This window comes from Hermetia illucens, chromosome 3 (assembly GCF_905115235.1).
Source record: "Hermetia illucens chromosome 3, iHerIll2.2.curated.20191125, whole genome shotgun sequence".
NCBI classification, from domain to species: Eukaryota; Metazoa; Arthropoda; class Insecta; order Diptera; family Stratiomyidae; genus Hermetia; species Hermetia illucens.
The window spans coordinates 178772782-178790775 of NC_051851.1; the positions used below are offsets into that span (position 1 = coordinate 178772782).

Consider the following 17994-nt stretch of genomic DNA (forward strand, 5'->3'; position numbering starts at 1 on the left):
TCACAAATCAATGAAAACGTTAGCAAAATTGCATGAATTGGGATTGGAATTGCTTCCACATCCACCGTATTCTCAGGATCTGGCCCGAGCGAGTTTAGTGCCAATGAAAAGGTAATCGTCTAAACTGAGGCCTATTTTGAGGCTAAAGACAACTCGTACTATAAAAATGGTATCGAAAAATTGTATAACCGTTATAATCGTTGTATCGCCCTCGAACGCAAATATATTGAATAGTAAAGTCAAATTTCATCCAAAAAATTCTTTTCAATGTAAGCCTATGAACTTTTAAGTGTTCCAGACGAATTCCTGGATAAACTGTGGTGTTAGTAAGCAGTTGAGTATTTTCAGACGTTTAATAATATAAAATAATTAGTACTATGAATTATGAATGTCAGCACTATGAATTATCAATATCCAGGAGAGCATATTCTGATTGCATTGTTTACTTTTACAAATTATACTTTTCCTCTTACATTAACATGGGTATATGGTATAACAATTCGCTAAAAATTTCCATCTGAATCAATACATTTTTTTTATAAATGGTTCAGTTACATACATGTTCCATCATTTGGCATATGGGTTAGGATAATATAAATTTTTGTAATTATTCTCAATATTTCACGCTATTAGTTTTCAAAAAACTTGAATGCTTGAACTTACATTCCTTACGCATAGTGAATTTTTGTTCACTCCTTGAAAGCAAACGCATACATCCATCTGCAGAGAAATGTCATTCACGCTTCCAATTGAATTATTCTGGCTGACATCTAAATAGCATCCATACCAATCCATTCACACAATATTATCGCACAGTTTTTCTTACTACATAAGTACAGGAAATCATAATTTGATGGTGCATGTACGATGCCAAAAGTGCTTATTACACTATGACCATTATTTAAATATTTTTTTATTCGGTTATAAATTGATAAAATTGATAAAATTAAAATATTAAATATAGTGATGTGCGAAAGTGTGAAAACAGTGTGCAAGTGCTACATTTGCAGTGATTGATTCTGTGCAATACGCTATATAGTGAGGGTGTACAGGGAACTGATAAGTGCATTGCTTATTCAAAAAAAGGTGATAGCAATCCTTTGACAGTGCTTACACTTTAGTGAAACACATTCTAGCAATAAATATATTTTTACTGCTTAGTCGAGTAGCAATACTTATTATTATATCTGTTAAAAATACACCAAATTATGTTATGTGCGTGACAAACTATTGTTACATAAGTTGTGCTCTGTGAATCCAACAAATGAAAACGTAGTGATGAAATCAAATTGAAAATTAAACGAAAGCCTCAAAGTGCCATTTTAAATGAAATATACGTTGTGGTACACATAAATAGCTGCAGTGGTTTAGCATCGGACATTGGAGCTTAATAGTAAATAGATAACCGGAAAGGGTATTACTCAAAATAAAGTGCGGGTATACAATCTAGACTGTGCTCTTTCCTAATATTTCCCTCAAAACTAAATAAATATAAAATTCAACATTTATTTTATGTATGAGGGGAGGGGAGAATTTTGCTAGAAAAGTGTTAATTCGAATCAATCGAAGAATCCTTCTAATTGATTCGTGGTTTTAATTCTAAGAAAAGTCTTCACTATTTTTGTCATTTTATAATCATTTGTTCAGATAAGCTAAATTGTTAGTGATTACATTAATACCACTGTGGCTTTTCTTTAATCTGAAAGGATAGTTGCCTGTACCTTTCTAGCACCCTCTCCAATGCCTACCATAAATGATAAAAGCAACCAAAAATATTTCACACGCAGCGAAAATCGTAGTCAAAAAAGCTGTCACCGCGGACGTTCAGAAGTGGTGGAAGGATAAAACTCTATTTTTTCGTTTACTTCTCCCCAAGTTTCTTATAATCCCATCAAAAATGGGTTTTGATGAATCTCTAACATACTTTCATGCAAAATCAGAATAAAAAAAAATTCATACCACGAAAATATGTGGTAGTGTGTACTGTATGTATAGAAACTCAACTGAAAATTCAAAAATACATCCATTCGAAAAATCAATCGATGTTGATAAAATCCAAAAAAAATTGCGCTTTCAAATTTCCACAAAACAATCGGTTTGGAAATAATGGAAAGTCATTGTCACAAAATACGTGAAAGTCGAACACAAAATTCAAACATTAGCATTTTGAATAAAAAATTGTGGATCGCAGAGTGTGAAGAACTCTTTCAAAACTACATATAATATTATAATTAGTACTTTTACACTGAACGGTTTACGAGAAAAGAAAAGTTCTAGTTTCATTACATCAAAAATAGTGTGTAAAAATGTAGAACACAATTAACAATCAGAAGGTTTGTATCTTGTGAACAAAAAATGTGCGGAAAAATTTCTGTTACGGTGCATTTTTAAAAAGAATTGGTATTCTTTAAATTTCTTGAATACTCATCCAAAAATCAAATTATTTGTGCCAAAAATTTAGGGAAAAAAAGAACTCGTCAAAATTTTTAATATTTAAATCTACGATTTTTTGAAACGATAAAATCATAACAAATGAATCAAATATTTGGCGAAAGTTGAATTATGGTTCAGCAAATTAGTATGAATTGATCTATCGCTTTAAAATATCCATTAGTTTTCCAGTGAGGTACGATTCCTTCGAGCTGATTCAAGAAGAATTTCAAGTATAATTCAACTTCTTTCAAATATAAAACGAATAAAATCAAACCGAAAGTCATGTTAAGATCAAAATTATATACGTATATATGCGAGTGTTGCTTAGCACTATACATCAATATATCAAATTCAGAAGTACTAATTCAAAATTCAAATATTTATACGATAATTTATAAATGGAGAGAAAAATTCAACTGATAATACAGGAGACCTCAAGTCTCACTATAAGACAAAAAGATATTTTCTTATAGTATAGGTTGATTTCAAAAAGATCCGAAATATTTTGCTAACAAAACACATGAAAGTATAAAGTTTATATAAATATACTTGAATATTTATACACCATTAGTAAATCCATTAGCCAAAACAAAAACTACTTAAAAACAGCTTTCCGAATTTGTTAATTCCCGATAGGTTTTCATTGGCTTGAAAAAAATTGTGGTTATTCAAAATGTTCATTTATGATCCAAAAAACTTCGCAGCATTAAATGAAAATAGGTTATTGGAAAATACATATGTTGACCATTTGTCCGTTGTGCTAATAAGAGTTTCTAGATTATAAAAATTATAAGTAGACATCAAAAATTCGTTGTCCTTTTAGCTATTTGCTAATCCAAAAAGTAACTTTCGTAGAAAAATAGTAAAATAAAATAAATTAGGCCACATATCAAATTGCCTAGAAAAGTCGATTCCGTTACCACCTCTGCGTCCTTTCTTCTGTAATTCCAAAAAAATTCAAAAATCCAATGTTCTTGTATTGAAGTCGCCGAGTTGCCAATGTAATGGTGGTAACATTGCAAGTTTTGCACTGATATACAATGAATAAATTCAAATTTCGAAGTAAATAAATGCCCGAAAAGATATTATTAAACCAAAACAACAAAAAGACAGTAAGAAGCGTAGTTCATAGATGTAAAAATAACAAATAATTGAGTAATTAAATAGCTAGCTCTGGGCCCAATTTTTGAAATATCTTCAAATACAGAGGGTTATATTTAAAAAATTTTGAAAATTCAATATCAATATTTGCGATTGAAATTTTATTTCGAATTTCAAAATACTCCTAAAGAAAATTAAACCAAATGAAATTTGAATACATACCATCTTCGAGTGTTCGAATCGTAATCGGATGTGAACTTGGCCCATCCCCTACCGATGTTCCAGCCAGAACCCAGATTTTATATTCAGTCCAACGTTTCAACTCGTCCAAAACAATGCTGGTTGCGTTCAGGGTCGTGATAGTAGCCTCGCTATCTGAACGACCGACTTCCACGAAAAACACTTTATAGTATATAATACGGCCATTGGAACGTTCAATTGGTGGGGGTAGCCAAGACAGGGCAATTGTTGTAGGACTAGTTGCTTCTGCGCTGATATTTCGAGGTGGTGCACCCGGTACTACGAATATGTTGGTTTTTTTGCATTTTTTTTTGATTCACACACACATATTAAACAATATGAAAAGAAAGTTGGGATGAACAAAATAAAAATTAAATGAATTTCAAATGAAAATGCTGTGATTTTAAAAATAAAGTGTGGGAAAAATATAAATTGTATAAAATATATATGGGAAAGAAACGCATTAACCGAAAATTGTATAAAAAGTTTTTTGGATATTTTTCTGCTGAGCTTATTCATTTTTACAATTTTTCATAAAATTTTGTAGCTTCTTGAAATTGCATAATATATATGCATATGATTTTTGGTTTTTGTTTCGTCTCTTTTTTGTTTTCTTTGATGAAACGAAAAAACAGAATACGGACAACATTAGCAAAAATTTATGAAAAAGGTTATATTCATGGATGCATATAACAGAGCTCTACTAATCTATTCAAATTAAAATTGCATTCCTATGTTTTTATCAATAAATAGTACTAAAAACACTATTTAGTTGTCATTTTCGCAAAGATAATTTTAGCTACAATTTTGGCAAATTAGCTAGAAGTCAGAAGTTTTTAAAAAAAATGTATAAAAAATTCTAGAATAAGCTTGAATTTTAGGTTTATTTACAAATGGCAATAGTAACTAATATAGGTAATTTATATGTTGGCTACATTACAAAAGTAAATCACATTTGCAAAACATTCTCAAAAAAAAACGAATTGAACCAAGAATGACCTCAAAATCGATTAGTATTAGAAGAAATAAACACAAAGTGTCAATTTTCATCAAACTTCCAAAGTCTTTTAGCGAGCTATGAACTACGAATGACTGATGATCATGCTTTCCACTTCACATTCCAACTCAAAGGAAGAAAAATGATTCACCTTTTTCATCGGTGTGAAAAATGAGATTACCAAACAATTAACATTTGTACAGGATCTATTTTTTTTATATTTTCACTCATTCGCACGGGATTTAGTGGTCATCGATAAATCAAGAAACCAAGTTTGTCTACATTCAGAGGAGCATTTTAAAGAATCTATTCAGTTGAATATTAACATTGTATATATATATTAATTAATCATACATGAATAAGGACATAAAACGAATGGAAATGGAAGAAAAAGTACCAACAAACATTGAAAGGACAAATATCAAAAAAGTTCACTCTAATAATTCTAGGAAACATGGGAGCTCTGTTACATAAAATTTGTTTATAGGCACACAAAATTGAATTTGAAGTGATATATATCTTACAATACTTGAAATACGATAAATCACTCTTATTCCGTTGGAAAAAGATTTTATTGCTACTCAAGCAGAATCAATATCACACCTAAACATTTCTATACGTTAAGAAGTTGAAAACTGAACAGAAATATCAAAAATCATTAAACTTAGCTTACATAACAGTTATATTAATAAATTCTATAAATTTATTTAAATAATATGAATTATGAAATATTTGAAAAGAAAGCAAAGCTGAATTAGAATGAAGGGAAGAACTAAGATAAGAAATGGTCAGAGGAAGGTACCAGGATTTTGATAAGTGAACTTAGATAAGAATAACAAATACGTAAGTAAAGTAATAATAAATCACCAACAAATACAGGAGAAGGTATACATATTCTTTTCAAAACTGGTTTATATGATTAGAGAAATGATGATCTGATTTATCATTAATTTCATATAAAAGTAGATATAGCCTGAAAATTTAGAATTGAATTTTACACAGTTTAAAATTTTCTTGTTTTCAATTACAAAAATAAAATCTTGCTAGTTTAACGCAGTAACTGGAAGAAATTTAGACTACTAATGGACAGTATTTACAAGCGAAATTAATCCCTAAATGTTTGGATTTTAACTAGAAGAAATTGTTTGAAAAATTCTTTATTAGATTTCAAAAATCTATTTTGAGAACATTACACAACTCAATCTAAAATTGTAGCTTCCTCGTATTCTATTTTTATCGAAACTGGAAGGAAATTCTAAACAAGCATTTGCTTTTAAATAATGTTGCTGATTATAGATATTAGGGAAACATATCGCAGATTGATATCTATAATACAATAAAGTATGCTTGGACCGTATTTCTGCGGAGAATATATAGACTGAATTTAACAGGACCGCACAAAAAAGTACCTTACTTTTGAAAAATTATGTGATCAATTGCATTTTTACCAATACCGATATGAAGGGTTTTTTGAGGCCTAAATATCGTATAGAGACATTTGTATAATTTTTTCAAAATTCAGTTGGTTTCAGTTGGTTAAGTTTTCTTTAAAGGAAAATACTAACCAAGACTTTTCATTTGATATATCACACGCTTATATTTGGTGAAAAAAAAAATTGACAACACCTTTTGCATGAAATGCATTACCAAAGCGCATATCGTGACGAAAACGCCGAACTATATATTATCATAAATATAATCTTCGACTACTTGTGACACAGAAAGCTGCTCTACGATTTGGACGAAGGGTCGAAAACATACAATATAACCACAAGTGTTCTACAAACGTCTGTTCTCGGTCCTCTGCTGTGGAACATATTATATGGTGGCGTTTACAGTAAATAAGCAAGCCGGGGTAGTCATAACATCCCGTACCCCCGTCGAATTAGAAATCATGTGAGCGAGACTATCTGAACTATAAAGTCTTGGGCTGAAGGCTCCCGACTGGACCTTAAAGCTCAGTTGGTACTTTTTACAAACCGGCGGAAACCGAAAATTGTTTAAAGTTACGTCGATAAAAATGTTGTTCGCTGTCAGCCATCGCTGAAATACCTATCATCAGTCATCGCTGGAATTCCTAGAAGTAACTTTCGATTCGAAGCTAAGTTTTAAACCGTATTTCGAGCTGATTGGGCGGAAAGCGGGAATGTCCCAACATGGACATTGGTCAAAGGTGATGCACCTACCGGACGTCATCGTAGCCGATGAGGCGAGCCCCCTGTATGAGGAGCTACAGATCAAAGGAAGGAAGCAAACTGAGCGAACGAGGTCATTGGGTCTTCAAATGAGGTCATTGGCTACTCAAAAAAAGACTCGTTTTCCAACCTCTGGCTCATAAATGTGCACGCCCCGACCAAAGTCAAGGAAGATGCAGGGAAAGACGAATTTTATGCACGCCAGGAGACACTGTTTAACTCATTCCCCACAAACGATGTCAAAATAATGCTGGTAGATTACAATGCGAAAATCAGAAACGAAACTTGGCATCGGAAAACCACTGGAGGACACAGCTTCCATTAGGAATGCAATCATATCGGTCAACGATTAATTGACTTCGCCAGTAGTAGAAATCTTGTCGTAAGCTCCACATGCTTCCCGCACCGACGCATTCACAAACAGACCTAGAAATCACCAGATACAGATACCGTCAACCAAATTAACCACCCCTTCATTGGTAAAAGATGGGCGTCGTGTATTGGATGTACGATCCTATCGAGGAGCATATGCAGCCACCCTGGAGGAAAAACTGTCACCTATGCTACACGATATCAGCAGCACACGGGTTTTGGGGAGAACTTAAAGGTACCATCAAGGAAGTCGCAGAGAAAGTCGTAAAATTCCCACGATGAATACAGAATATCACCCTAAGCAAACAGACAATATATCCGACGTGCAACCAGAGACAAAAAAGAAAATTATGACGAGCTATGGCGAATTTCGAGTAAAATAATCAGTTGTAAGAAACGAAAATATTTTGATGAGAAGTTGCTGAATGAATGAAATGAAAACCTAGCTAGAAACACCAGACAAGGATATAAACTAATGAATACAATTTAAACCGGTTATCAACCCAGAATTAGCCTCTGCAAGGACAAAGGTGGAAACATCATTAGCGATGGTTACGGGATCAACAAAAGCTAGACGTTCCATTTTGAAGAGCTTTTGAATCCAACACCTATCGCCTCCATACAGGCAGCCCCACTACACATCCTCCGACAGTAGAAGTAATAAAGCAAAGTGCCGGACGCGGACGAGATTCCAGCCGGGCTGTTAAAATCCGGCGGAACGGGTCTATTAAATGCAATACACCAACTATTGCCTACCAGATCTGGGAGGACGAGAAGGTCCCAGATAACTGGCGCGGAAGCATCATCGGTCCCATCCACAAAAAGGGAGCTGGATTGCGTTGTGAAAAACAGAGGTATCTCACTAGTCTCCTCGTCCTATAAAATATTGACGAAAATTGTAGAGTGTAGAAAAAAATCCATGCGCCGAACGACTCATTGGCGAGTGCCAAGGCGGTTTCAGGCCGGGTCGCTCCACAACCTACTAGCTTTTTGCCGTTAAGTTAATCCTACAAAAGTGCTGGGAATATAACGTTGATGTATACCAAATCTGTGTCGACTTTAGGCAGGCATACGATAGTAGAGATCATGGAGTACTGTACAACATAATGCTGCAAACTAGTGCGACTGATGAAGATGACTATGACCAACTCCATCTGGCAGGTCAAGAACAGGTTGGTTGATCCTTTTGAAATACGTACTGGTTTGAAGCAGAGCAACGGACTGGCGCCGACATTCTTCGACATAGCACTCCAATACGCTACCCGAGCAATGGATATCAATACCAGTGTGACGCTATTCATTAAGTCGAGACAATTGTTGGCGTACGGAGATGACATCAGCATCATATCTCGAAAATTAACTGACTTAGAGAAATTTCTGCATACTCCTGACACTGCTGCGAAAGAAGTTGGACTATGCATTAGTGCTACTTGGATTTTAACCCAAACCTCCAAAAATTTGCTAAGCACATTCGAAAGGAAAGTCCTTGGGCGAATTTTCTATGCAACCTTGAGTTGCATGAACTGTACGATGAACTAGAAGTCTCGAAATTTATAAAACTATACGTCTTCTGCCCAACGAATGGGGGACGATCACATACCTAAAAAGGTTATAAATGGACGACGTGTTAACGAGGTGAGACTGCGAGGAAAACTGAGAGCACGGTGGGAGAGCACAATATATACAGACGCCGAGCAACCACTACTCGGCTTCCAAAAGGACGCCGCCACGTGACTGCGATAATTGATAATTGGAGCACAACGATCCAAGCGGCCAGGACCAGACTTCGGCCTGTGTGAAAAGTGTCCTTAAGTCGAAACGATGGGTACAGGAGCTAGAGAGATAGATACAACTCTTCTAGATTTGAGGGCTCTAGAAGGGAGCCTCGAGACTGAGCTGCGGTCTAATTTGGCAAGCTGCATGGAAGAATCGGAGAGAACCAACGGACAGAAAAAAACAGAAGCTGAACAAAGACATAGACGAAAAATCCTCTAATTAACGCCGCACAAAGCAGCAGCAATTAATTCACCTAGGGTGAACAGTTAACAATCGAACAGACTGACGAGCCAATATAAGGACGATGTTTCCTGACAATTTTTTTCCAATTTGGATTTATTCCATCGTACTGCTGAAAAAATCCCAAAATAAGCTTATTTTTCCCGGCGCTACAATGGCTTCTACAACCTCTAAAATTTCAAAAGTACTTATTGTAGGGTCCACATGACAAATCCAACATAAACTCCTAAAGATTACGTAAACTGCCTGATTTGAATTTTACATTTCTATAGTTTAGTGTTATATTGGGTTGGGGAAAAAGAAATGTCGTATTTTGTCAATAGATGGCGACACTTAAACATATCTTGTGTTGTACTTATCGCATCGGGTCACACTATACGGCGATTTGAAGACGACAATCTGTGCTACAAGTGTCTCTTTGACAGTGTTGTGATCGTACGTTTCAGTCTCAAGGTGTAGTGCGTCAAAAATGGAGTCCACCAAGCAAGAAATTCGTCATATTTTACGTTTTTACTACCTGAGAGGTGAAAATGCAACGAAGGCGGCCGAAAAAATTTGTGAAGTTTATGGACCCGATACTATAGGGATTCACATAGCACACGATTTCGTTTTGGTGTAGTGGATGTCGAAGATACACTCCGTACTGGTAGGCCAATCGTCATAGAAACTGATAAAATCGTCGAAATCATCCAAGTAGACAGGCATGTGAGCATTCGCTCAATTGGCCAGGAACTGGGTATAGACCATAAAACCGTTTGGAACCATTTGCAAAAGATTGGATTCCAAAAAAAACTGCATGTTTGGGTGCCACTCGAGTTGATGCAAAAAAATCTCTTGAACCGAATCAATGCCTGCGATGCACTGTTGAAACGGAACGAATTCGACGCATTTTTGAAGCGGATGGTGACTGATGATGAAAAGTGGATCACGTACGACAACCTCAAGCGAAAAAGATCGTGGTCGAAGTGCGGCGAGTTGGCCCAAACCATCGCCAAGCCCGGATTGACGCCAGGAAGGTTTTGTTGTGTGTTTGGTGGGATTGAAAGGGAATCATTAACTATGAGCTGCTCAACTATGGCCAGAACCTCAGATAATGAAGTTGCCTTCTAAATGGCAACAAGTTTGCGAACAAAACGACGCATATTTGACTTAAATCGGATAATTTGAAGTATGTTAAATAAAGGGTCGAATTTCGATCACAAATACGACATTTCTTTTTCCTGAACACTATATTAGAGCTGTACCGTAAAGGCCGAATTCAGAGACCTTAACTTCCATCGCTCTACAACAGAGAATATTATTTTTATCAATATGCGAACCCTTAGTAGATTTATAAGAATGCCAACCGGGAAGCAGAGAAAGCGGTCGCTGTCACCCAGACGAACCATTTCAAAAATCTTTACGATAAACTGGACACTCGGGATGGCGAGAGAGATCTGTGTCGACTTGCTAAAAGCCGCAACGAACGTACACAGGATATCGAACACTTTTGTTGCGTTGATGACAAGAACGGTACTTTGCTTACCAACCGTCGAGCCGCAATGGATAGATGGCGAGAATACTTCGAGTAGATTTCAACTGAAGAATTTGCTCATCCTCCACTTCCACAATCATTGCCGACATTTGGAGCAGTTCCACCAGTCAGCGCAACTGAAGTCGAGGAGGCAATAAAACAAATGAAATCGGGGAAAGCAACAGGACCTGACGACATCGCATCTGAGCTCTGGAAAGCGAAGAGCTGGGACCCAACACTGTGGCTCAGTGAATTCTTTAACCGGGTTATTCAGGAAGGAAGAACACCATCTGACTGGCAAGAAAGTACCACTGCTCCAATATGGAAAAAGAAAGGTAGCCCAGCAGAATGTTCAAATTACTGTCCGATCCGGTTACTTTCCCATACCATGAAGATTTTTGAACGCATTCTTGACAACCGTATTCGCGAAATCATTGAAATAACCGTGAATCAAGCCGGATTTGTCAAAAACTGCGGAACTACTGACGCAATGCACGCTGCGCGGTAACTCATGGAGAAACACCGTGAGAAGCATCGCTCTCTTTACATTGCCTTTCTGGATCTAGAGAAAGCGTTTGACCGTGTACCACACGAACTCATCTGGTATGCTTTACGGCAACACTTCGTGCCAGAAGAACTCGTGCGCTGGGTTCAATTGCTCTACCATGATCCGAAAAGTAAAGTTCGAAGTATGGCGGGTGTATCAAAACCACTTCGTGTCTCTGTTGGAGTTCATCAAGGAACTGCCCTCTCACCACTCCTCTTTGTCCTTGTTATGGACACCGTCACACGGGATATCCAACGTCCAGCGCCCTACACATTGCTTTATGCAGATGATGTTTTCCTAGCATCTGATAGCAAAAATGATCTCGAGCAATTTGTTCAAAAATGGAATGATCGCCTCATGAAACACGGTCTTAAATTGAATTTAAACAAAACTGAATTTTTGACGACCAATCCCTGTCCCTGTCAGCGGCAGTGATCTGCCCAGAACTGAGCGATTTAAATACCTCGAGTCAACGCTATCAGCCAATGGAGAACTGTGTTATGAAATTGCTTCACGCATTAACGCAACCTGGATAAAGTGGTGTTCCACAACTGGTGTTCTTTGTGATCGACGTATCAACGAACGTCTCAAATAGAAAATTTACCGCAATGTCGTCCGTCCAGTCGCTCTCTATGGTTCTGAGTGTTGACCAACCATAAAAGACAATGAACTGCATCTTGCGGTAATGGAGACAAAGATGCTATGTTGGACTAGTGATGTCACACGTTTAGATCACATCCGAAATGAGGATATCCGCGATGGTTATGGGGTTACACGGATCGTGGAAAAGTTGCGAGAGAGGCGTCTTCGATGATATGGTCACGCAATTCGTGCAAACGAGAATTCACTTGCCAAGATTGGTCTGAATATCGAAGTCGATGGTAAACGACCAAAAGGCAGACCTAAACAACGGTGGCTTGATACGCTGGATGGGGATTTTAAAGCCTCGAGATTGCACCCAGATCAGGCATTCGATAGAGCCAAATGGCGAAGCCGGTCACGACGAGCCGACCCCGCTTGTGAACGGGACAAAGGCTGAAGAAAAAGAAGATGCGAACCCTTAGTAGCGTTAGAAAGAACCACACTTCAAAGAATTTTTGTCTCCCCTTCAGAAGGATGGATTCCGTAGCCCATACAAGGACGAAATTTATGAACGATACTACCACCGTCTGGTTGTGGATAACATTTGGACCAATATGCTGCGGTGAACAAATCATTTAATTCGTATGGGAGAGGGTGATGGAGCCCGAAGTCTATAAGGGTAGGAAAAGACATTGTAGACCCTACCTCGGATGGAACGATGGCGTAGGCCAGGACCCCAACAAAGAGATGTCTGGAGTTCCTTCCTAAGACAGGCCTAGACCAGATACCAGTTGTTGCGCGGTCGATGAAACTTAAATGCCAACTTTAAAAATGCTCCCTTAATTTATCTTTTGAATTAATTACTATAAATCAGCTAAAAAGGTTGATTGTTGTAATGTTCCCAAAGATTAGATTTGAGTATATTTACTTTAGAATGTACAAGTAATAACACAACAGCAAGCGCTGACTACCAACAACAATAAATCAACTGTTGTTTATCTTAGTAAACATCTACTCTATTTTCGATGTAGCATTCAATATTTTGATAGATTCTATTAAAATTAAGAAACAAATTCAGAAGATTTTAAAATGATTTTCAAAGGTTTGTGCATTGTGCAGGTGCATTATGATTAAACATTTCCACGTCTATTCAACTTAGACAACCTAGATTAACTAATATATCATTTAAATATGAATATTCCAAAATTATAAAAAGGAAAAAATATCTACCATGTTTAAATACACCAACAAAAAATTAATTAAACGATTAACTCAACAATGAACTCGTTTGAACTCATTTTATAAACCAAATTTTATATAAAAAAAAAATGTACACTCGATAATGAAGAAAATCTAATTAACAATAGCCCATTGAGTAACTCTCACATGCATCGCATCCCTACGTAAATGTAAATCGAGAGAAAAACTGTAAATATGCGCATATATATAGTTGCCGGCAAGCATATCATACATTCATTTATAATTTATTTTTATTAATTAAAAACAAACACTCTCATCAACGATAAGCGCTCTCAAACATTATATATTGAGTACGTTCTATAATATTTTTGTTTATATTTTCATGGTAGATACAGAAATTGTTAAACATGAAATTCACTGAATTTCAATATAAAACTACAAACAGTCTACAATGCACACATCACTCCAGCATGAATACTAAATATATAAAGTAATCCTAACTGTTGTTTCGCGTAGGTAGCGTAAGGGCGTATATTTGCTTTTATTTTCAAGGCTGCTGGATATGTACCACGCCCTTGTTATGTCTTCATTAACTTTTTATTCACTCAAAATATAATATGGAAACCCCCATCCCCCACTGATCCTGTCCATTTTTCCATGGTCTACAGCGAGTATTTTAATTGTTTCTGTGTTAAAAGTAATATCTTTTTGCAAATGTTTACTATTGGATGTATCATGTTTGAAAATTAACAATTCAGTGAAAAATCATCGAAGTAAACTATCATCGCCGCTGAATAAGTTTTACAAAATTTTATATATTAAAACTGTCGGAAATTGAAATTAGTGAAAATAAACAAAATGCAATGGTGGCATGAAATGTTCAATATTTCCCTACGCAGGTTGTTGTAATGCAATAATCTGATGATGGTATGCCTATGTGATGAGTTTATTGAAATGGTGGAAATAATTAAATTTCAGAGATTTATATTTTAATAACGTATTTGATTGATGATACTTGCTTACGTGACAATTTAAATTGAATTTTAAATGAGTAGCTTAAATAATAAATTTCAACGTGAGCCCATAGTGCATGGCAGCGAGCAAGTTGGGTTGGCAATTTAAATCGAAAATCTTCTGGCTTTTGATTGGATTCCACATACTGAAAGGCCTCACTGCAGAATTAATTGTGAAAATGTTCAAAACGAACGAAAATGCTAATATCTTTCAAGCAATTTTATACCTATCTTTGTTGAGAGGTGACTCCAGAACTATCTTCGAACTTTAGAATAAAGTTATTTTTTACCAAAAGCTGTACTACGGATTGAAATGAGGAAGAATTTAATTATGGTAGTGGTGGTTTCACTACCGAAATTATAGATCAATTTCAAAAGCTTCATCATCAATCAAATCAATCAATGATCTGAAAATGTGTTTCCTCTGTTTATGTACACAAAAGAAAAGTGATGACTGTATTTATTGAAAAATGTTTTGTTCTGTAATCTTCCATTGAGACTGTCTAAATTCATGTCAGTTTTCAAAATCTCGCGAAAAGTATGGACAATTCCTCACATGTGAAACACATCTAAGTGTAAAATTAAAGGATCGCGGAAATTGTCACAAACTGTATGGTGTCGCAAAAAAATCTCAAAATCACACCAAATCCAAAACCTTGTAATATCGTAACTAACTTTGTTTAGATATTTTTCGCCAAAACATTTCTATATGTTTTTCATTTTTGCTTCCAGTAAGTAACATTTGTGATTTACTCTTGGTTCTGTCCAAAAATCCACTTAAACTAGAGTCCTTGTTAGTTTTTTCTTAATTTTTGTAAACGATACTAACTAATCGTTTAACTACACACTCACAACATTACATTTCAGTTGAAAACCCGAGAATACCATTTTTTTTGGTCCTTAATTTGTATTTTCTAAATTTACCTTTATCCAGGCAGCATTTGAAAGGGGAAAACTGAAGGGAGGTTTGGGAATACAATAATGTTTGCCTTGATATAGTAGAGTGTCAGGCATAATTACTGTTTGATAGGGTAGATTTGAGGGAGGGTTGAAAGGACAGAGAAGTATTAGCTAAAATGAAAGATTTATCCTTACCATACTGTTTCGTTCGAACAGGTATTGGTGGTGTTGTAGCTCCTTCCCCCCGTTGAGAGCGTGCCGCCAACCATATATAATACAAAGTATCAGGATATAGACCATCTAAGGTGTATGATTCTGTGTTTGATATGCGTCTGTAATAGATAAAGTTGATTATCAATAAAAGGAAACATATAGAAAGCAAGTGACAAAAAAATCTTAAGATGCTAGCACTTAACTACTACTACTATTGTAAAAATGCTAAGCGATGGAAACCTACAGGATTCTGCCAAAAAAATCGTTTGAAATTTGAAGTTCAAAACTAAAACCTCGGTGCTTCAGGCGTAAAAAGTGTTGTGTATTCCATCTGTATAAAGCTATCATCTTAGTTTATATGACTTTCATATGTCAGAATATTCACTTTAATTTAGTACTAGCATTCTATACTGCCATAGAGTATTGCACAGAGTTTGGTATGAGATTTATTTGGAGAACTAGATTTTATATAGAAACACGATCAATCTCTCCGCGCTGGCTCAGCAACATCATGTAAGTTTTATTCATGAAACCTGGCTAGATGAAAATATACTGAACTCTGAGCTCCCCGAAGGGTATTTCATTTTCTATTGCAAGAGGGACCGGACTGAGTCGTGTAAGTCCTCCGCGTCAAACTCGTCTTTTCCTCCTCTGGCGCACCATATAATTGTGTTGCCCTACGTGTCTCCCCGCCCGATATGTTCAATAAACTTCCACTTGTTTATTGTACATATCTTTTATTTAGCTGTATCCAACCTCCCCGAACGACACCTCTCTCTATTTCCTCGCCCAAGCCAAAAATGACGATCACCACCCTCTGCTTGAAATTAATGCAGAGCTCCCCCACTCAAGCGCCAAAATCGCGCATAATTCTGTTAAACTTCAGAAAAGCCAACTTTGACGGTCTAAACTCAGCCCTAGCGTCAATCCACTGAGATCATACATTATTCTTTCTCTTCCTTCTCTGGCGTTCCCCAAGGTTCCATTTTTGGCTCCCTACCATTCCTATTTTTTATCAAAGACCTCCTCTCCTTACCTATCCATGTTTACTGTACGCTGATGATCTTAAATTGTTTGCCTGTGTTTCGTCTATGCTGGATTGTGCTCTTTTGGAGTCCAACCTTGAGTTTTTGGTCCGTTGGTGTTCGGTTAACAAGCTGGCTCTGAATGTCAGCAAATGTCACTCGTTAGGTTATTCACTTAAACCCTCCCCAACATCCTTTCCTTACTCCCTTGACGAACAACCCCTTTCACTCCTGACCTCCTTTCAAGACCTGGGTGTTATCTTCGATGAAGAACTTCATTTCAGTTCTCACTTAATTGACATGATCAATTGAGCTTCCAAAATGTCTGGTTTTATCCTACGTTCCTCCTCTGACTTTGCGTCAATTCAGCCTTCTTTAACAACTTTCAAGTCTTTTGTCAGAAACATCCTTGAATATTGTTGTGTAGTTCGTCCGTGATTGCCGCACTCTTGAAGTTGTACAAGGTAAATTCACCCGAACAATCTTTTTTAAAAAGAACCTTCGCCGGGTGGATTATCCCTCACGGGTCTGCAGCCTCAGTCCCCCTTCCCTGGAGCAATCCGCATCTTCTTCGATATATGTACCCTTTTCAAACTCTGCAATTGCCTGATGGACTGCTCTGCCAACTCCGATATTATTTTCCACATCGCCTGTCAGAGTACAAGCAGCGCGGATATTTTTGAGGTAACCTTCGCGGAGCTCGTCATTTACTTTCACTCCCCGATCCCGAGGCTATGCCGGTCCTACAACCCCCAACAGTTTGGGCCTGTTTGCTCAATCTCCTTCCTTAGCTTTAGGCGCATGTTAAGCCATTTACTAGGTCCTCCCTCTGAGCGCAATATTTAACTAGGCATTTACTTTCCTACGTATTGCTTTAATTAAATAAATAAATGATATTTTCAGAGTTTTGGTTGAGTAGTTTCTGGAAGCGAGTTCCGCCTCACGTGAAATTTTGACTAACCCTTAGCTACCCTATTTTGTGATCTACATTACGAAGTAACACCCCTGTAAAGGCCTAGAAAAACAAGCTTTTTCGAGATTTTTTTTTTTATGTAAAAAGGTCCTCAAGGAACACAAGTGGGGGTGATTATTACATATATTTAAGTACATTGTAGTCAATTTTTGTAAAGAACCTATAAAGATGGTGCTGCTGCAGCAATTCTTCTGAAGCCTGTCGAATTTATGGTGCTCCGCGGCACGCAGTATAATTAGTCTCAATTTAAAATTAGAAAGAAACAAGTCGGAATACCGGAAGCTCGCGCTTCGGGTATAAAGGTTTTGTGTTCATCTTATGTAAGAGACGCACATTTCTCTGTCCGTATATAGCTACAAATCCAACATAATCCTTCATATTTTTCCAAACTACGAGACATACGTACATATTAGAGCCATAGATATCACGCTCACCCTAAACAAACAAACTGCCTATTACCTGCTGTACACATATATGCACGTATCTAAATTTATCGTACCCATAATTCCGATTTACGTCTTATATCTATCTGAATTAGGCACTACCCGCAAAGTTCATTAGCACGCAATATTATATACCTACATACACACATGTCTGGTTGACAAATAACTAAAAAACTAAAACAAAATAATTGTCTGCGACCCAATTCATAAGAATTCATTTCGTTGTGGTAT

At 36.5% G+C, this 17994-nt stretch overlaps 1 protein-coding gene across 15 annotated transcripts in view; it reads right to left on the reverse strand.

Moving 5' to 3' along the window:
- Positions 1 to 17994, reverse strand: part of LOC119652655 (tyrosine-protein phosphatase Lar) — a 994202-nt gene that overhangs the window by 39527 nt on the left and 936681 nt on the right. For 12 of the 15 annotated variants that reach the window (XM_038056909.1, XM_038056910.1, XM_038056920.1 and 9 more), the window contains 2 exons: positions 15305 to 15441; positions 3757 to 4053 (listed from right to left, as the gene is read on the reverse strand). In XM_038056909.1, the coding sequence (XP_037912837.1) occupies positions 3757 to 4053; positions 15305 to 15441 (434 nt within the window). The remainder of the gene's footprint in view (positions 1 to 3756; positions 4054 to 15304; positions 15442 to 17994) is intronic. The other 3 variants (XM_038056922.1, XM_038056923.1, XM_038056921.1) reach the window with 1 other exon arrangement.